Source organism: Epinephelus lanceolatus, chromosome 1, assembly GCF_041903045.1.
Source record: "Epinephelus lanceolatus isolate andai-2023 chromosome 1, ASM4190304v1, whole genome shotgun sequence".
NCBI classification, from domain to species: Eukaryota; Metazoa; Chordata; class Actinopteri; order Perciformes; family Serranidae; genus Epinephelus; species Epinephelus lanceolatus.
In genome coordinates, this window is record NC_135734.1 from 793,411 (window position 1) to 815,442 (window position 22,032).

Consider the following 22,032-nt stretch of genomic DNA (forward strand, 5'->3'; position numbering starts at 1 on the left):
CACGGACAACTTCGTCGTCGCTCGGGCCCTAATAAATAATAATAATAAACTTTGCGATTACAATAGGGTCCTCACGGACGACTTCGTCGTTGCTCGGGCCCTAATAACTAATAATAATAATAAACAGCACGATTACAATAGGGTCCTCAAGGACGACTTCGTTGTCGCTCGGGTCCTAATAATAATAATAATAAACAGCGCGATTACAACAGGGTCCTCACGGATGATTTCGTCGTTGCTCGGGCCCTAAAAAAGGACTATTTTGGACTCACAGCCAGTCTGTAGGTATTTGCCAGGCTACTTAACCTGTATAGCATGCTGCCCCACATTGATTCCAGTGTGCATTCATGAACGACTGGATTGCATTTATTTAAAATAATAAACAAAGAAAAATAACACAAAACAATTACACAAGTACTCCTTTCTAGCATAGACTGTAAAAAGTGGACGTAACTACCATGACATCACCCATTGGTTTGAAACATACAACAATTAATTGGCAGATTATCACAGTGACAACACCATTAGAAAGTATTCTAAAAAGTGAAATACTTTGAAAGGATCCTGTGTCTTAAATTGAATTTAGTTCAAAAGCATGTTTGCCTGGAAGTTGTTAATTACACTACATGAGCTGTTTCCTTTTTTTTTGCTTCATTGGTTTGCATCATCACAACAGTATGGGAGAGGAAGAATCGGTGGCACTTGGAGAAGATGGAAATGGGTGTTCGGCATGCTTGGTGTGCAGCAGCAGAGGAAAAGAGAGCAAAGCCAGTGCTGTGCCTTGTAGAAAGAAGAGGTCGACAAGACCTTCTCCCACTCATTGCACACCATGTCAGGATAGGATCATCCTTCATTAGCGATAAATGGCGTGCTTATCGTGTCCTACCTGCGCTTGGCTACAATCACATGACTGCAAATCATACAAGGTCTTATGTAGATCCCCAAACAGGTGCCCACACACAACACATAGAAAGAGCCTGGCGTAGCATTAAGGAGCAAGTTTGGAGACAAAGAGGCAGTCAAACCGAGCGCATACTGTCTGACCATCTTTGTCTGGTTGAGTGGACTGAATAGCTGGCAGAAGGCCAGAAAACAAGCGGGTAGCTCCGTGTCTGAAAAGTGAAGCCAATGCGGAAGTGCCTTAAACCTGCATTCTTTCTAATGGCCAGCAGGGGGCGACTCCACTGGCTCCAAAAAGAAGTCCGTTTGTATAGAAGTCTATCATAAAATGACTCTACTTCTCACTTGATCTATTACCTCAGTAAACATCTTCCTAGTGTGTTTATGATCTCAATTGCTAGTTTCAAGTCTTCAATACAGCATGATGTTCATTTTGTAAATTATGGTCCCATTTAGAGTAAAATACACGATAAAAGCAGGGTATGTTTTAGGGTGTGGTTACCACTGCAGCAACCCTGGTGATGTACATTACATATTGCAACCCCAGATCAGAATAGGAGTGGGTCACTTCTGGCTCCAAAAATCCAAGATGGCGGCAGCTAAATCACCAAACTCGTGGCTTCAAAACGGGAGTCCACAAACCAATGGGTGATGTCACAGTAGTTACGTCCACTTTTTACAGTCTATGCTAGAAAGGAGTACTTGTGTAATTATTTTGTGTCATTTTTCTTTCTTTATTATTTTAAATAAATGCAATCCAGTCTTTCATGAATGCACACTGCACTTTTTTTTTTTAATTAAAAAAAAAATTAAATTAAAACTGGGGACAAAATAAAAATAGCCTCATTCCATAAATGTAAACATAATCTTAACATTTTTTTTCTGATTTTATTGTAGAAGTGCATCAAATTCATGTTTCCAGCAAATATTTCTGCAATATCGTGGCGAAAACATTTTTATAACCTTATGATCGTAACAATCAAAATCTTATGCCATTTTCCTCACCTTGGGTTATGCAGGGTCAACTTCCTGATTGATGTTGGCCCCGCCGCCACATGTGACATCACACCAATGAGTGTAAGCAACTCTGATAATGTGGTTTCACAGCAAGGCTCAGCAAAAAAAAGTTTTTATTTTCGATGACCAGGGGAGAAAATACAGCCAATTTACTTATACTGTCCCACCCAACCTGATGTCCCACTCACCCTGAATTAACCCAATGTACCTCAGTGTTGAAAGTATCAATGATTGTATTTTTATGTTTTTATTTTCAACGGCCTGTTTTAGGCAATGTTTTATTAAATGTTCTCTTTGTGGCTGCCATTCATGCATAAAGATGACAACTAAAAAAAACAAATTTTCAAAAGAGCTGTGTTAAAGTGTGTTTTTGTGTTTCACCGCTGAAACATTATCTTGTTATGCAATTGTTTCTTCACATTTTATCAACCTTGACCACATATAGTGCTCATTCCAGAATGGGGAGCTGCAAAAAGCATAGTTAACTGTTAATAAGTGCATAATAAAGGGTTTATTAAGCTTAATAAGACACTGTTCTCGCTTTAGATCCAGTAGCTGCAAAAAAACATAGTTAACTGTAAATAAGTGTATAATAAAGGATTTAGTAAGCTTAATAAGGCACTGTTCTCGCTTTAGATCCGGTAGCTGCAAAAAAGCATAGTTAACTGTTAATAAATGCATAATAAAGTATGTTTAAAAAATCTTAGTAAAGGTTTAACAATAAATGTGTTTGTAATGCTATTATAAACAATTGTAAGAAACTCATAAGGCTTTTTTTTTTAACATTCTTAAGCAGTCTATAAACTGTTAAGTTTCTTATAAGTGCTTATAAATGTCTTATAATCTAACAATTAACATGTTTATAATGTTATTATTTACACGTATATTGTCTTATTAAACATTTAATAATGTTAATAAGCATCTTATAAAGAGTTATAAGCACTTTATTACATATTAACTAACGCCTATTACAAGGACCTTAAAATAAAACACTTCCCATTTATACTTAATCCTGATGCAGTCATAATGCTCTTAATTCACACTCATAAACACACATAAAGTTTTAGCTGTCTTATGGCTGCTCTTGACCAGTTATAAACTAGAGGTGGACTGATGGGGTTTATAATGCATTATGAATAGGCTATACACACTGTATAGGTATTTATAATGCATTATAAGCCCTATCACTCAACCTTTAGTTTATAACTGGACAAGAGCAGCCATAAGACACTTCACGTTTGTCATAAATTATAAATCACATCTATAATGTTTTATGACAGTTGAAGTGCATTAGAAAGCATTATGTGTGTTTATGAGTGTAGTCATAGAGCACTAAAAATGCATTATGATACACTATGAATGCCCTCATAATGCATTATAGATGTGGTCTTCATAGAAAACGTTACTGGATTTTTCATTGAACAAAAACATGTTGTGAATTTTAAAAGCGCTTACATCTACTTTATTTCACTAAATGTTTTGTTCATGGACTTAACAAACAATTATGTTTTTGGAATCATTTGAATAATGTGAGTTGGAAACAGCCCCATGCAGCCACCACTGACATTTAATTCTCTAGTAGGATTATTAAGGATGAGCTCACTTCTCGTTGTACTGCATAAAGCACAAGACATATTGATCTGGTCATTCTCCCTCTACTAACCCGGTCCTCACAGCCAAACACAAAGCAGCTTCACCTGAAATTGACTATATTCAACACCCGCTCCCTCAACAACAAAAGTCTCATTCTCAATGAATTCATAACAGACAATAACCTGGACTTTCTCAGTCTCACTGAAACCTGGCAAAAACCTCTGGACTACTTGTCATTGAAACAAACCACACCTACAGGATACACTTACATAGACAAACCCTGTACAGAAGGCTGGGGAGGTGGCATTGCTGCCATCTTCAGGAAAAATATCAAAACATCCACCGTCTCCATCCCTCCTGCCCCCTCATTTGAACATCTCACCTTCAAACTCTCTGGTCCCTGTCCTCTAGTCACAGCCATCATTTATGCCCCCCCCCCCCCCCCCCCCCAAACCACATCCCTCCTTCCTCTCTGATCTTGATGACTTTTTGAGTTATCTGCCATCTCACCATCTGTTCTCCCCCTGGGTGACTTCAATCTACACATTGACAGTACAGACAATAAACCTGCCACAGAATTTCTGGAACTGCTACAATGACTCAACTTCACCCAACACATTAACTTCCCAACACACAACCATGGTCACATTCTGGAGCATGTTCTGCTCCACTAATCTCAACATTCCACAATCTACACATCTCTGACCACCTGGCTATCGCTATGGACATAGACATCCCTATGCTCACCACAAAACACAACCGGACCATAACTTTCAGAAATCTTATATCCCTCAGCTCTCTCAGCCTCACTCACCCATTGTCTGTCTGCCTCACCTCCCCCACCGTCTGATGGCCCCGCTGAACTGAACAACTACAACGACACGCTCTCCTCCTGCTTGGATCAGCTCGCCCCCACCAAAACAAAAACCGTCTCATTCACTCACTCTGCCCCCTGGTACACCCCCACACTTTGCCAAATGAAGACCCAGAAACGACAACTTGAAAGACTCTGCATCAGTTCACCTCCTAGCCTACACCGACCACCTACAACAATACAAAGATGCACTCAACATTGCCCGGTCCACCCACTACTCTCACCTCATCCACTCTGGCTCCACCAACCCCAAGGCTCTGTTCTCCACCATAATCTCCCTCCTCAAACCATATGACAACAGCTCTTCATCATTCACCACTGAAAAGTGCCAATCCTTCTTATCATTATTCCAAACAAAAATAAACACCATCTACAGTAATCTCAAGTTCCAGGATCCCTCCCATCTCCCCACCTGCCTCACCACCCATCACCATTCAGCCCCTGTCCCACTTTTCTCCAGTATCCCCAGCACAGTTAACAACCATCATGACTGGAATAAAAACCTATACCTGCACTCTGAATCCATACCATCCAAACTCATTAAGGACTGCCTCCCTGTCATCTCCCCACTCATTACTGGTATTATTAATGCCTCCCTCAGCTCTGGTTCTGTCCCCCAAACCCTCAAACTGGCTGCCATCACACAAATAATCAAAAAACCCGGTTTAAACCCCGACAATCCAAGTAACTTCCGCCCCATCTCCAATCTCCCCTTCCTGTCAAAAATCCTGGAGCGTGCTGTTGCCTCACAACTCAGAACCCACCTCGCCTCCAATAACCTGTTTGAATCTTTCCAATCCGGTTTCCATTCAAAACATAGCACTGAAACAGCCCTCCTGAAAGTCACCAACCACCTCCTCCTCTCATTAGACTCTGGACACCACAACATTCTTATCCTGCTTGGCCTCACAGCAGCCTTCGACACCATCAATCACTCCATCCTGCTCTCCCGACTGGAATCATCTCTCCACATCAGCAGCACAGCACTCTCCTGGATTCACTCCTACCTCACCAACCGACACCAGTTCATCAGTATAAACAACTGCACCTCCCCCACCGCTCCCCTGTCCCAAGGTGTCCCCCAGGGGTCAGTGCTTGGTCCCCTACTCTTCATCCTCTACAAGCTCCCCCTTGGCAAGATCATCCGTCGTCACGGCCTCCAGTTCCACTGCTACACTGACGACATCCAACTGTACATCTCCACCAAAGCCACCACCAACACCACCCACTCCACACTCACCAACTGTCTCACTGAAATAAAATCATGGATGCAAACAAACTCCAAGCATCTCCAACTGAACAGTGACAAATTTGACATAATCAACAAATTTGACAAATTTGACATAATCATCATTGACCCCACATCCAGCACCAAAGCCACCCACAACCTCTGACTCAACTTCAGAGTAGATCAGGAGCCAGAGCCTTCAGCTATCAGGCTCTTCTCCTGTGGAATCATCTTCCTGTTGCGGTCCGGGAGGCAGACACCGTCTCCACATTTAAGACTAGACTTAAGACTTTCCTCTTTGATAAAGCTTATAGTTAGGGCCGGCTCAGGCTTGCCTTGTACCAGCCCCTAGTTAGGCTGACTTAGGCCTAGTCTGCCGGGGGACCTCCTATAATACACCGGGCACCTTCTCTCCTTCTCTCTCTCTCTCGTGTCCTGTTACTGCATCTTGCTAACTCAGCTTCTTCTCTGGAGCCTTTGTGCTCCACTGTCTCGCAGGTTAACTAGTATCGCAGCAGTGCCTGGATAGTATGTGGTTGTGCTGCTGCCGTGGTCCTGCCTGATGCCTCCTGCTGTTGCTGTTATCATTAATCATACTTCTACTGTTATTTTACACATATGATTATTGTCACATATGTATACTATCAGATATTAATATATACTTTCAACATATTGTACCACAATAACCAGGATTATAATTATAATATTATTACTTTAATTAATGTTGTTGTAAGCTATTACCATTATCGTCTGTCCTGCATCTCTCTCTGTCTCTTTTTCTGTCTCATTGTGTATGTTGATCTGTTCTGTACAACATCTATTGCATGTCTGTCCGTCCTGAAAGAAGGATCCCTCCTCAGGTGCTCTTCCTGAGGTTTCTACTGTTTTTTACCCCTGTTAAAGGGTTTTTTTTGGGGGAGTTTTTCCTTATCCGCTGCAAGGGTCCTAGGGACAGAGGGATGTCGTATGCTGTAAAGCCCTGTGAGGCAAATTGTGATTTGTGATATTGGGCTTTATAAATAAAATTGATTGATTGATTGACTTCGATAACTGCACTCTGTCTCCCTGACCACACACCCACAACCTAGGAATTATCTTTGACAGCCAGCTAAGGTCTGACCACCCCATCAATCACATCACCAGGACTGCCTTCTTCCACCTCAAGAACATTGCCCATCTCCACCCCTCACTCACCTTCTCTGCTGCAGAAACCCTCATCCATGCATCACATCCAGACTGGACTATTGCAATAGCATCCTCTATGGCTCATCATTCAAACTCCTCAATAAACTTCAATACATCGCATACAGTTCAAAATCCTCCTCCTCACACACAAAGCACTCAACAACCAGGCCCCCTCCTACCTCACACACCTACTCCACCACTACACCCCCTCCCGCGAACTCCGCTCATCCAAAGAAAATCTCCTGTCACTACCTGCACGGACCAAGCACCCAACCTGAGGGGGAAAAGGCCTTCTCCATCGCTGCCCCCTCCCTCTGGAGCTCGCTCCCCAAACCCATCCATATCTGCACACACCTCCCAACATTCAAGACCATGCTCAAAACTTTGTTTGTGTATTTTATACAGTTTTATTGCTGTTTTCGAGTTTTATTCTGACTTATGATTTTTTTAAAAACTGTAGTGTCTTTGAGCATTTGTTAAAAGCACTTACAAATAAAATGTATTATTATTATTATTATTATTATTATTATTATCAAGTGGTTTAGATAATCAGGATAAACTGTTAATTGTTTACCACCTGTCTTGTCATCTGATTACTTAAGTTTCTTATCATGTCAGACTTCTTTGCAGTGATGTTGCCCTATACCGAAATTTCAGCAATTGCTTGGATGAGTGCAGTATTATCAAAGCCAATCATGTTATGGACAGAAAAATGAAAATTAAACCTACATTATAATAAAGCATAGTTTCATCCCTGTTAAACACCTCTGTGTGCAGTTATTAACACCACCCTAGCAAATGGCAGAACTGTGGCAAGATGAATTGCAGGACAGGATGTCAATAATCCACAAAAAATGGACAAAACAAGCAAGAGTCACAGTGCTCACATGTTGCTTTTATGTTTTGAGAAGAGTAATAAAAATTGCAAAGCAACTGAAAATAATGTATTCTGTTTTTCAGGTAATATTTTCTGATGTAGGACTCACCTCCTCATCCGAGCTGCTTGAGGTCCCCTTGCCATTTCCTACAAAGACAGACAGCAACATTTTCCATCTCTGTCTCAACTGTCTTCTTGTTACATGCTGTTATAGCTATTTAGCTTATAGCTAAATAGTTAACAACAGAAAAACTGAAAACTTCAATAGGCCACACCCCTTACATCATGAATCTAAAAAATTATGGTCAATCAACCAAGCCATAACTTGAAGTTGTGTTTAGATTAAACTAAGTGGACAGACCTCACAATAAATCCTGAACATACACACCAAGTTTGATTCACATCTGTTAAAGTGTGGTGAAATGACTTTGAGATGCAGTTATTGAAACTCTGCATACACTGTAAGGATGAAATAAACATGTGATTGGTCTCATTCCTTTAGACAACATAAAATCAGCTAAACTAGCTTTGTAAAGGCTTTATTTTTGAATTTTGGAAATTAAGCTACTTTATGCTGTTGGCATTGTCACTTCATGCTATATCCATTTTTTGTAATGTCCATCATGATGGATTGTCTTTTTCTGTTCATTTGCTTAAAGTGAAAAACAGTAATTTGACATCTATTTTCATTTTTTTTTATTTGTTTTTTTATTGACTGTATCAATACAAAATTTGGTATGCAGCTTTGCAGGACACAATTCTTTTACAAATGAACAAGGTTGGTCAAAAATTATGGCCACAATCAATCAAAAAGTCTTCACCCAGGGCAGGGCATAGCAGGAAAAAAGCCATAACTGAAGCTGTTTTACAGCAATGCTAATTAATGTCAGTGGAGACTTCCTACATTAGGTCCCAAACATACTGTACACACCAAGTTTCTTTCCCACCTGTAAAAGGGGAGCAAAAGGGCAAAGGAGTGGAGGAGCAAACAACATGGAGGGACAAGCCCCTACATTGTGCATACCACCGTCAGATAGACCTACCAGTGGCTGGAGAATGCTGGACTGACAGACAGCACAAAGGCACTAATCAGTGCAGCACAAGAACAGGCCCTAAGCTCAGGGGCCATAGAGGCCAGGGTCTACCACAGCAGATCAGACCCAAGGTGCAGACTGTGCAAAGATGCCCCTGAGCAGTCCAGCACATAGTGGTAGGGTGTAAGATGCAGGCAGGATCAGCAAACATGGAGTGGCACAACCAAGTGGCTGGGATAGTGTACAGGAACATCTGTACCCAGTATAGACTCGAAGTACCCAAATCTCGATGGGACACACTACCGAAGGTGGTTGAGAACAAACAGCTGCTGGCTAACCAACCGGACATAGTGGTGGCTGACAAACATCAGAGGCGGGCAGTGGTGGTAGATGTGGTGATACCAGCCGACAGCAACATCAGAAAGATGGAACAAGAAAAGGTGGAGAAAGTTGAAATAACAGCTGGAACAGATGTGGAAGGTCAAAGTTGATGTGGTCCCTGTGGTAGTAGGAGCACTCGGGGCAGTGACCCCCAAACTGGGAGAGTGGCTCCGGCAGATTCCAGGAACATCTGAAGCCTCAGTCCAGAAGTGTGCAGTCCTAGGAACAGCTAAGATACTGCGCAGAACCCTCAAACTCCCAGGCCTCTGGTAGAAGACCCGAGGATGTCCTTGAGGATGACACAGATACTATATATATATAAATATATATATATATTGTCATTGCTAAGTTGGTGGTGCAGCTAACTCCTTTGTTGTACCACACAAGTTGGTCCGAACAGTTGCCTATTTTCACAATCAGGAGACACAGCAACACTACCATCCCTCTGGATTTTGTGTCCATTTGATGATGTAAGTCCATCACTTTTAGCTCTAGTTTGTTCTCCACCAACTCCTAAATTGAAAAGGCTGGCTTTTTAGATGCATAAAGTTCCATTATTTTCACCATGCTGCTTTCTAGAACCAAAGAAAACTGCAGAGTTGGCAAGTAGGTCTCTGTGGGTTAACCCCTTTGTGTAACCTCTTACAAATTAGAGGTAGACAACAAGTGATGTCTACTAGTGATGGATGATAGTCCATCACAACAGTGATTTATTGCTGTGCACCTACCCTCAGTAAGGCCCTTGAGTATCTACAGCATGCTTTTAACAGAGTCCCACAACTGTCCCAACTGAAGCTCATCCGCAATGCTGAAAAAATCAAGCTAATGATCTTCTCAAACAGTAAGACACCAGACTTAAATCAGAGCATTGTTACCACTAAAGGTCAATACACTGAGGCAGTGTTCACGTTTAAATACTGGGGTCTGCCCATTTTTCCGACAGCCCATTGGTCCGACATCCCATTGTTCTGACCATATTAAACCCATTGTTCCGAAGTCCCGTTGTTCCAAAATCATCATGATGCCCAGTGGTTAGGGTCTGGTTAGGTTTAGGCACAAAAACCACTTGGTTAGGGTTAGGAAAAGATCATGGTGTGGGTTAAAATGAAAAAGAAAGTGGCAAACACATAAGCCGTGAGCCTGCTCTGCCTCAAGCCTTTCCCAGCTGACCCAGAGCTGGTCGCGACACACCATCAAGGCAGAAATACGCCCGCCAGGAGCCATTCAGCACCGCGGAAAGCTCCCCACACAACCCGGACCCCAGAGTTAATAACAGGAGGTTATGGTGTTTCATTCTCTCCTCTCTATGACACTTGTATCTCGACCAGTAGCCTACTTTTGTTGCGTTGTTGATCCTCTATGGTACACAAATACAGTAATAATCACATATCGGAACAACGGGACGTCGGACTAATGAGAGGTCGGAAAGTTTGTCGCTGGCTGTGAATTCCTCACTCATCATTGTACACTGTACTGCAAAGTTAATTGGCCTGCTCTTTCTGTACGACGGCTAACTCACTGGTATATCTTTATCTATAGAGCCATTTTGGACAGACTCCCCGGTTACTTAGGTGAGTACCTATGCCAAAAACTTAGCTCTCATGGGTTGCGATCCCAGGACATTATCACCATGACTGTCCCGAGAGTTCGGACTGAGATGGGCAAAAAGGCTTTCATGTACTCTGCCCCCACAACATGGAATATTCTACAAAACACACTAAAACTCCAGGACAGAATCACACTAAATGAATTCAAATGTGCTGTAAGGCTACAGAATCTGAATCTATTAGCATTTGTAATTGTTTTAATTGAAAGTCATACTCCTATACCCTTTTACTTATTTTTGCACTGAGCTAATTTGTGTCAACATTTGTTGTCATTGTTGTGGCTATTGCTCTTGTTGATGTTTTTGTTATGTCTTGTTTTTCAGGAATCTGCGTAGCTGCCTTTCTTGGCCAGGACTCTGTTGTAAAACAGATTTTAATCTCAATGAGTCTATTACCTGGTTAAATAAAGGTTAATAATAGCCCAATGTTGATGTACAAAATATTGACTAGTATGACATTAATATGTAGCTGTGCAAAAATAGTTGGCTACATGGGAGGCAGCTGAAAAAAAATCATTCATACCTTCACTATGTTCATCAGGTGGGGGCACTTGACGTCGATGATGACTGTAATAGTGGGCGACTGAGTTGGCATACATATTTGCATGGAAGTCGACTGCTGACAATGGTGTTCTCCTTGTAAATAACCTGTCACTGAGTTTTTGACCTAGAGCATAGAACTGTAGTTAGTTTTTATATATTTGCAACAAATAAAACATATACAAAGAGAAAAAATATTTAAAATGCAATACAACAATACAGTGTAATCAGCAATATTTTTGTCTCTTTGTCAAAAAAGTAAACCTAATACATCAGGGTTTGAAAAAACGTAAGACATTTTGGTACCTCAGTTGCTGCTAAGTTTGTTTATTCCGAACAAGCAGAGCGGGTCAGACTCTCTGTTTATGCTGGGAATGCTGCACTTTAGATTTGGTTCCTCAAACAACAAATAACTGGACACTGATGTAGCATTTCAAAGGTGAAGAGCTGTCGACTCAAAATCTTAACAGGTCAGGTCATTTAAATTGCAATATATTTAAAATATTCAAGAGCAACATTTACAGAAACAGAGACCCTGTTGGTATATACTGTCCGTATATCAAGAGCCGTTTCCACCGAGCAGTACAGCACAGTATGGTTCAGTTGTTTGGTACGTTTTTTTTCCGTTTCCACTTCAGAAAGTTGCAGATGGTACCAATGAAACTGTTCCTAACCCTTACCATTTTTGGTACTAAAAGGTGGAGCTGTGAACACTGCAGTCCGTTGATTAGTCAATAGTGGACGGTTACTCTGCTCATGGCTAAGCTGTGACTGGTTATGAGGCAGAAGCCACTGTTCATATTATGGAGAGTTTAATTAGTAACTCTAAATATGCAATGAAAGGATGTTTAGCTGCCTCTTGCAGCAGCTGGATTCGGAGAAAAAAATTCACTTCATTCAAACTTCATTCACTGTGCTGATTGTCGGGATTTTTAAGTTGGAACATTAACTCGTAATGTTACTCAATGCATGAGCTGACGACGTGAATCAATCACCACACCTTAAATATGCCATATGACAACTTTGACCATTACTTTTCTTTTTATAGGACATTCACTTTTAGTAATCAGTGGATCTTCAAGCGTTAACATGTATTAATTTCGGCAGGGTTATGTGAACGGAATATATTTTAATCCTCACTCAGAGAAAAGAGGAAACACTAAACCCCTAAGCTTGCCTTAGAAGGACTAAATGCACAAACCTGCTATTTTTAATCAAATGCCCTATGGAGAGAGACACTCACTGCAGCCTGTTTTGTTTTGAGCTGTTTTGTTCTGAAGATGCTGAATGTAACTCCATTCTGTGGACAATAAACGGGGGGCAGATTTTCCTCTTAGTCAAAGCTAATGAGGAAATACAGTTAGTGCTGGATGGAGCAGTGAGTGACAACAACATTGATAACCACATTTAAAGGTATGGTTTGCAGTGGAAACGCTAGGGTCTAGGTACCATTGTCTGAAGGGAACTTTCGGTTCCAAAGGTTGACCATATTCATACGGTTTAGATTTGCTAACATTTAAATATATTTTGGGGTTTCATATGACATAGACAAATTTACTTTTTAATTTCTGTTATGGTAAGTGGCTATACCAATGAAATCAAATTTCTTGGGGTGACAATAGATGAGAAAATCAGCGAGAAATCACACATCAAAGAAGTACAAACTAAACTGTCAAAAGCATTTCAGTTTGAAACAAAGCAAAGCAGTTTCTTGACCACAAATCACTTCACATTCTCTATTGTTCACCTGTTTTACCATATTTAAATTGTTGTGCAGAAGTTTTGGGGCAACTTTACAAAAGTTCAGTAGTATTCACTTCTATTCTCCGCAAAACAGCAATATGGATAATTCATAATGCTGGGTATCTGGATCACACTAACTCATAACTCTTACAGTGAAGGTTATTAAAATTTTCTGATACTGTGGATTTTCAAACTGCACAAATAATGTTTAAAGCAAGAAATAACCTGCTACCAGGAAATATTAAAAAACTGTTCAATAACCGAGAGGGTGGTTATAATTTAAAAGGATTATTTCATTTCAAAACTCATTGTGTCCCTACAACCGGGAAAAGGTTTTGCATTTCCATACGTGGAATGAAGTTAGGGAACAGCTTGCAAGTGGAGCTTAAGCAATGTCCAAACATGCACCAACTTAAAATAAGGTATGAAGACTGATATTCAGGAGGTAAAGTGTTGAGGAGTGGGTTTGAAATTAACCAGCTGTTCATAGGGATTACTGCAAAGGTTTTAGGCAGCTGTGGAAAAAAATGCTGTAACGTAAGAATGCTTTCAAAAATATAAAATGTACCTGTTTATTTTTATCAATTTATAAAATGCAAAGTGAGCGAACAGAGGAAAAATCTAAACCAAATCAATATTTGGTGTGACCACCCTTCAAAACAACATCAATTCATTGAGGTACACTTGCACACAGTTTTTGAAGGAACTTAGCAGGTAGGTTGTTCCAAACATCTTGGAGAACTAACCACAGACCTTCTGTGGATGTATGCTGCCTCTTAACATTCTGTCTCTACATGTAATCCCAAACAGACTCAACAATGTTAAGATCAGGGCTCTGTGGGGACCATACCATAACTTCCTGGGCTTCTCATTTTTCTTTACACTGAAGATGATACCTAATGACCTTGGCTGTATGTCTGGGGTCGTTCTGCTGCAGAACAAATTTTGGGCCAATCACATGCCTCCCTGATGGTATTGCATGATGGATAAGAATTTACCTGTATTTCTCAGCATTGAGGACACCATTGACCCTTAACCAAATCCCAACTCTATTTGTAGAAATGCAGCCCCAAACCTGCAAGGAACCTCCACCATGCTTCACTGTTGCCTGCAGACACTCATTACCGGTACTGATTACTGCTTATCAGTACCGCTCTCCAGCTCTTTGGTGAACAAACTGCCTTCTGCTACAGCCAGATATTTCAAATTTTGAATCATTCGTCCAGAGTACCTGCTGCCATTTTTCTGCACCCCAGTCCCTACGTTTTCATGCATAGTTGAGTTGCTTGGCCTTGTTTTCACGTCGGTGGTATGGCTTTTTGGCTGCAATTTCTCCATGAAGACCACTTCGAGCCAGACTTCTTTGGACAGTAGATGGGTGTACCTGGGTCCCATTGGTTTCTGCTAGTTCTGAGTTGATGGCACTGCTGGACATCTTCAAATTTCGAAGGGAAATCTGCTGCACCAAAATTTCTTAGCCAACCACTGCATCTACGGTCCTCAACATTGCTTGTTTCTTCATGCTTCTTCAAAAGAACCTGAACAGCACATCTTGAAACCCCAGTCTCCTTTGAAATCTTTGTCTGGGAGACACCTTGTTGATGCAGTATTACTACCTTGTGCCTTGTTGCTGTGCTTAGTCTCATTATGGTGTATGAACTGTGACATGAAATTGTCCTCCAAAACCTTGGTAGCAGTTCGGCTGTTCCTCACCCAGTTTTAGGCCTCTTACACAGCTGACTCTGTTTCAGTTAATTACTGTGTTTCAACCTACATATGAAATTGATGATCATTTGGACGTTTGGTATAAATGGTTAATCATACACCTGACTATGATCCTACAAAAAAATCCCTGACTTTGTGCAAGTGTACCTAGAAGAATTGATGCTGTTTTGAAGGCAAAGGGTGGTCACACTATGTATTGATTTGATTAAGATTTTTCTTCTGTTAGCTCACTTTGCATTTTGTAAATTGATAAAACAAAACACAATGAAGCTTTATATTTTTAAAAGCATTTTTACTTTACAGAAATTCTTCAAACCTGCCTAAAACTTTTGCGAATCCCGGCTTGGGCGAACATCATCCAGTAAGGGTCCTTAGGCAAGACCCCTAATGCTAGTACAAAACTCTGAACCATACAGTGCCCTCCAAAAGTATTGGAACAGTGAGTCCAATTCGTTTACTTTTGTTGTAGACTGAAAACATTTGGGTTTGACATCAAAAGATGAATATGAGACAAGAGATCAACATTTCCGCTTTTATTTCCAGGTATTTACATCTGGATCTGATACACAACTTAGAAGATAGCATTATTTGTAATGGAACACAAAATTTTTAGGTGAGCAAAAGTATTGGAACATATAAACTTAAAATAGATTAAAGTGAATGAGACTTAATATTTAGTTGCAAATCCTTTGCTTTCAATAACTGCATCAAGCCTGTGACCCATTGACATCACCAAACTTTTGCATTCTTCTTTTGTGATGCTTTTCCAGGCTTTCACCGCAGCCTCTTTCAGTTGTTTTTTGTTTTGGGGGGTTACTCCCTTCAGTCTCCTTTTCAGCAGGTAAAATGCATGCTCTATTGGGTTTAAGTCTGGAGACTGACTTGGCCAGTCTAAAACCTTCCACTTCTTGCCCCTGATGAACTCCTTTGTTGTTTTGGCAGTGTGTTTTGGGTCGTTGTCTTGCTGCATGATGAAGGATCTCCCAATCAGTTTGGTTGCATCTTTCTTTAAATTAGCAGACAAAATGTTTCTGTAGACTTCTGAGTTCATTTTGCTGCTGCCATCATGTGTTATATCATCAATGAAGATGAAAGAGCCCATCCCAGAAGAAGCCATGCAAGCCCAAGCCATGACATTACCTCCACCGTGTTTCACAGATGAGCTTGTATGTTTGGGATCATGAGCAGATCCTTTCTTTCTCCAAACTTTCGCCTTTCCATCACTTTGGAAAAAGTTAATCTTTGTCTCATCAGTCCATAAAACTTTTTCCCAGAATTTTTGAGGCTCATCTCTGTACCTTTTGGCAAATTCCAGCCTGGCCTTCCTATTCTCCTTGCTAATGAGTGGTTTGCATCATCTGGTGTAGCCTCTGTACTTTTGTTCATGAAGTTTTGTGCGAACAGTAGATTGTGATACCTTCACTCCTGCCCTCTGGAGGTTGTTGCTGATGTCACTAACAGTTGTTTTAGGGTCTTTCTTTACAGCTCTCACAATGTTTCTGTCATCAACTGCTGATGTTTTCCTTGGTCTACCTGTTCGACATCTGTTGCTTAGTACACCAGTGGTTTCTTTCTTCTTCAGGACATTCCAAATGGTTGTACTGGCTATGGCCAGTGTTTGTGCAATGGCTCTGATTGATTGTCCATCTTCTCTCAGATTCACAATTGCTTCTTTTTCACCCATAGACAGCTCTCTGGTTTTCATGTTGGTTCCACTTCTAAATGCAGTCTGCACAGGCAAAACCTATCGTACCCAATCTGAAACTGAGCTCAGACATTCAGTGCTATTTATTGTCTGAATAATCAATGTAATTGGGAGACACCTGTCAGTCACATGTTTCAATACTTTTGCTCTCATGAAAAATGGGTGGGTTCAAACAAAAGGTGCTATCTTCTAAGTTGTGTATCAGATCCAGATGTAAATACCTGGAAATAAAAGCGGAAATGTTGATCTCTTGTCCCATATTCATCTTTTGATGTCAAACCCAAATATTTTCAGTCTACAACAAAAATAAAGGAATTGGCCTCACTGTTCCAATACTTTTGGAGGGCACTGTATATCACATACTGTAATGTCAAATGGAGCAATACATTCCCCAGTGATTTAAAAAAAAAAATTAGAAAGTCTTCAAAAAAAAGATAATTCGAGCTGTGTTCTTTGTCCAAATATAATGCCCCCACAAGCCCTCTCTTCCATCGTTTTGGTCTCCTCCAACTCACAGAGATAAATGTGTATCAAAATGCATGTATGATGTTCCAGATAATCCACAAAACAAATTTAAGGTTGTCTGAGCTTGCCCCAGTCTGCAGGAAAAACATCTCACCTCTGGGAAGAAGAGAAGACTTTAAAGTACTAGCTTGTCCATTGCTTGCAGGGGTCCGCTGCTCTGGAACGAGCTCGATGAGAGCTTGAAAGTGTTGAAATCCATCTCCACATTTAAGAAATTGTTTTTCAAAATTTAATTTTATATAGTTTATTAATCCCCGAGGGGAAATTCAATTTTTCACTCTGTTTGTCAATTACACACAGGTCCGAACACACACATGCACAAACTGGACCTATACATGCACTAAGTGGAGAGATGTCAGAGTGGGTTGCCCATGACAGGCACTCTGAGCGGTTGGGGGCTTCGGTGCCTTGCTCAGGGGCACCTCAGCAGTGCCCAGGAGGTGAACTGGCACCTCTCCAGCTACCAGTCCACGCTCCATATTTTGGTCCGGACGGGGACTTGAACAAGCGACCCTCCGGTTCCCAACCCAAGTCCCTATGGACTGAGCTACTGCTAAAAATCAAACTACTAAGTTCATATAATTAACTATTTTGTAATGTCCTAAAATCATGTGCTCCGAGAAAGCTTATGTCTCTGTGTTTGTTGGTATGTATGATGTTTTTTACCTATGTTTACTATGTACTGTATATTGTTTTGTTTTGAAAATACCCAGGCTCCCTCTAAAAGCTTTCAATAGCTTCTTGGGAGACCTGATTCACACACGCTGTTAACTTCATGCCTATATGAAGACATTTATGTTGATTCACCTGTGTGTGTTTGTGTGTGTGTGTGTGCGCGCGTGTGTGTGTGTGTGCCTGAATAAATCAAATCAAATCAAAAATGTTATACCTGCCTACCTCAGATATAAGCGATTACAATACAGATAATGTCATATCAGCTCAGAAGTCACCCAGGTCAACAAGGTCCAGGTCCCAGAGAGAAGGGATGCAGAAAATGTGGAACCTATGGCTGCTTCTAAACCCACAATCAAGACTAACTAAGAAACATCGTTAGCACAGTGTTCCAACATCCAAAACTGCCAACTACTATCACAACTAGAGATCAATGAAATACTTCAACAATGCTACAGCAAGGGGGAGCCAGGACGACAGGTCAGCAGGGGGAAGTCATCATAACCCCCACAATCCGAGATTAGGTGCCAAGCCCCAGTAGATACAAACAACCTCATTGAAAGAGCAGCTGATATGAGAAGGAAAATCGTGAGCAAACTGGAAACCTGGAGCCTCTGACGAATCCCAAAGCTGAGTTGCCAAGTACCTTCAGATGATCTGCTAGAAGATGTAAATGCTACCCAAAATACCATCCCTACAAGGACCATCACTCAGACCAACAAGCTGATTCACAGTACAACAAAAAGCAACAGTAATTCTGAAGATGCTTGGATACAAGATGGACATGGTACATAAGAACCAGTACCCTCCATGGAAGAGATGGTTGGAGGCCAAGATAAAGGCAACACGGAGAAAAGTTAGCCAACTAGCAGAGCTACACAGAGGTAACATGGTGAATAAAGGGGTACCAAGGAAATACAACAAGCTCTCCATTCGTGAGGCACTCGAAACTGCCAACAAAGACTAACAGCTCTGTCCACCCAGCTGAAGAGATACACCAAAGAAGCAGAAGCCAGGAGAATAAACAGGATGTTCTCCACTGAATCGGCTAAGATGTTCTCTTAGTGGCAGGGAAATAACAGCAGGTCAGACCCACCAAGAGCTGAGATGGAAACATACTGGAAGGGCATTTGGGAAAGAGAAGCAGCACACAACACCAGTGCCCAAGGGCTAGTGGATCTAAGAGCTGGCCACAGGTACCTCCCTGAACAAGAACCAGTAACCATCTCAATGGCAGACATCCAGGCAAGAGTGTCAAAAATGACGAGCTGGACAGCACCAGGCCCTGACATGATCCATACATGCTGGCTGAAGAAGCTGACTGCACTCCATGAACACCTAGCAGCACAGATGGCCCAGCTGCTAAGGGCTGGGACTCACCCACCAAGAATGGTTGACACAGGGCAGGACTGTCCTGATCATGAAAGACCCCCAGAAGGGAACCATCCCATCCAGCCACAGACCGGTAACCTGTCCCTCCACAACAGGAAAGCTCCTCTCAGGCATCATAACAGGTAAGATAACTAGGCATATAGGCCAATACATGAGCGAGGCACAGAAAGGAATTGGCAGTGACACCAGAGGAGCCAAGCACCAGCTACTGGTCAACAGAGCAATCGCCCGAGGCTGCAAGAGCAGGAAGACCAACCTGTGCCCCGCCTGGATTGACTACAAGAAAGCCTACGACTCAATGCCACACACATGGATACTGGAATGTCTGTAACTATACAAGATCAACAGGACACTAACCGCCTTCGGTAACGCTTTAGATTACAGCCTGCAATTTACACCATAACTATCGAGTAGTTACAGTGTAATCTGTTGTACTAATGGTGTACCAGTGTAGTACGTACCAATACATATATGTAGGTATAAGGGAACAAGATGTTAAGTTATGGAGTAAGGGGCTAACAATTCGTGAATTTACAGAGAATTTATATTTATTATTATTTATATACTACTGGGTACCTATTCTATTATAACAGGGTATGCGTGACCTACTGATCAATAATATGGAAGTTTGGGGGGAATTTAGAGAGAACTTATACAATAGGTATTTTTAATTACAGGATACTTATTCTATCATTACAGGATACAGTATGCCAATAAAACTGAAAAATCGGAGAGAAGATGGAGTGAAGACAAACAGGCAATCTACATTGTTCCAATTTTTAGCGGGTAGCCTATACAACTACAGGGTAGGCTACATATGTGCGTTTACTTCGGAACAAAGGTCCAGATGACAGTATGTTGTCATGAATACTGTTGGCATCTGAAGACCATCTCAGCTGTCACTCACTTCACCAGCATTACATTACTGGACGCTCGTTTATGGCTTTATGACTCTGCTTGCCGTCGTGGCAGGGTGTAAGATGCAAGCAGGATCAGGGTACATGGAGAGGCACAACCACGTGGCTGGGAGAGTGTACAGGAGCATCTGTACCCATAATGGACTCAAAGTACCCAAATCCCGATGGGAGACACCACCAAAGGTGATTGAGAACAAGAGGGCTAAGTTCCTGTGGGACCTCAAACAAACAGCTGCTGGCTAACCAACCGGACATAGTGGTGGTTGACAAACACCAGAGGAGGGCAGTGGTGGTAGATGTGGTGATACCAGCCGACAGCAACATCAGAAAGAAGGAAAAAGAAGAGTATCAAGGGTTGAAAGAACAGCTGGAACAGATGTGGAAGGTCAAAGTTGATGTGGTCCCTGTGGTAGTAGCAGCACTCGGGGCAGTGACTTCCAAACTAGGTAAATATTACCTTCTTTCTGTCTCTCTGCATCTTTTTTTAACATAACATTTGAAATGGTTATTAAATATCATATCATATTATATCATGGTATGCAGCTTCAGGTATTAAATATTTTTTCTTTTTTTTAATATTACCTTTAAATGTTTTAAAGGAGAAGTATTTCCTGTATCCTGTAAACTGATTCTGTTTCTGCCTACAGCTGAAATCTATTTTTATTTTTCTGACAACTTCATAAAAGATATACAGACAAATTGTATTTCAAATCCTGATTAAAAGATTACAATCTTGTAGTCACTGTTTAAAATGTATGCCAGTGTGCTGTCCACAGATCAATTAAACATCAACACAAGAAAAAAACTTTGTTTGATCTTTAAATGTAGATGATAAAATGTAAAAATAAAGTTTGTGTGTTTTGTTATTGTAAAATTGGTTAAGTTTGTTAAAAAGCAAAACTCCATGAGGTGACAAAGAAATAGGCGTACACTGCAGAGCACTGCACTGCTTCCTGCTGAAACTACAGTCAGGTCCATAATTATTTGGACAATGATACAGTTGTCATCATTTTGGCTCTGTACACCACCACAATGGGTTTTAAATGAAACAATGAATACCTGCTTAAAGTGCAGACTCTCAGCTTTCATTTAAAGCTTTTTTCAAAAATGTAGTATGAACTGTGTAGGAATTACAACCATTTCTTCACACAGTCCCCCGACTTTAAGGGCTCATAAGTATTTGGACAAACTAACATAATCATCAATTAAACAGTCAGTTTTAATACTTGGTTGCAAATCCTTTACAGTCAATGACTGCCTGAAGTGTTGGACACATAGGCATCATCAGATGCTGGGTTTCTTCCCTGGTGATGCTCTGCCAGCCCTTTACTGCAGCCGTCTGCACTTCCTGCTTGTGTTTTGGGTGTTTTGCCCTCAGTTTTGGCTTCAGCAAGAGAAACGCACGCTCAATTGGATTCAGGTCAGATGATATGACTTGGCCATTGCAGAACATTCCACTTCTATGCCTTAAAAATGTCTTTGGTTGCTTTTGCAGTATGCTTCAGGCCATTGTCCAACTGCACTGTGAAGCATCGTCCAATGAGTTTTGAAGCATTTGGTTGAATCTGAGCAGATAATGGTGCCCCAAACACTTCAGCTTTCTTCCTGCTGCTCTTGTCAGCAGTCACATCATCAATAAATACAAGATAACCAGTTCCACTGGCAGCCATACATGGCCATGACATAACAGTACCTCCACCATGCTTCACTGATGAGGTGGTGTCCTTTGGAGTCTTCCCATCATTCTGGTTGTTGATCTTTGTTTTATCTGTCCATAGTATGCTGTTCCACAACTGTACAGGCTTTTTAGATGGTTTTTGACAAACTCTAATCTGGCCTTCCATTTTTAAGGCTAACCAATGGTTTGCATCTTGTGATAAACCCTCTGTATTTATTCTAGTGAAGTCTTGTCTTGCTTACAAGAGCAGCAGGATGAAAGCTGAAGTGTTTGGGGCACCATTATCTGCTCAGATTCAACTAAATGTTTCAAAACTCATTGGACGATGCTTCACAGTGCAGATGGACATTGACCTGAAGCATATTGCAAAAGCAACCAAAGACATTTTTTAAGGCAAAGAAGTGGAATGTTCTGCAATGGTCAAGTCATATCATCTGACC

The 22,032-nt window shown here is 41.2% G+C and overlaps 1 protein-coding gene across 2 annotated transcripts in view; it reads right to left on the reverse strand.

The window, feature by feature from the left end:
* The window catches only part of LOC144462470 (uncharacterized), an 81,895-nt gene that overhangs the window by 16,787 nt on the left and 43,076 nt on the right, over nucleotides 1-22,032 (reverse strand). The window contains exons 6-7 of one of the 2 annotated variants that reach the window (XM_078166262.1): nucleotides 11,219-11,362; nucleotides 7,784-7,821 (exon numbers count right to left, since the gene is read on the reverse strand). In XM_078166262.1, coding sequence (XP_078022388.1) covers nucleotides 7,784-7,821; nucleotides 11,219-11,362 — 182 coding nt within the window. Of the gene's footprint in view, nucleotides 1-7,783; nucleotides 7,822-11,218; nucleotides 11,923-22,032 lie in introns of those variants that run through there. The other variant, XM_078166280.1, reaches the window with a different exon arrangement.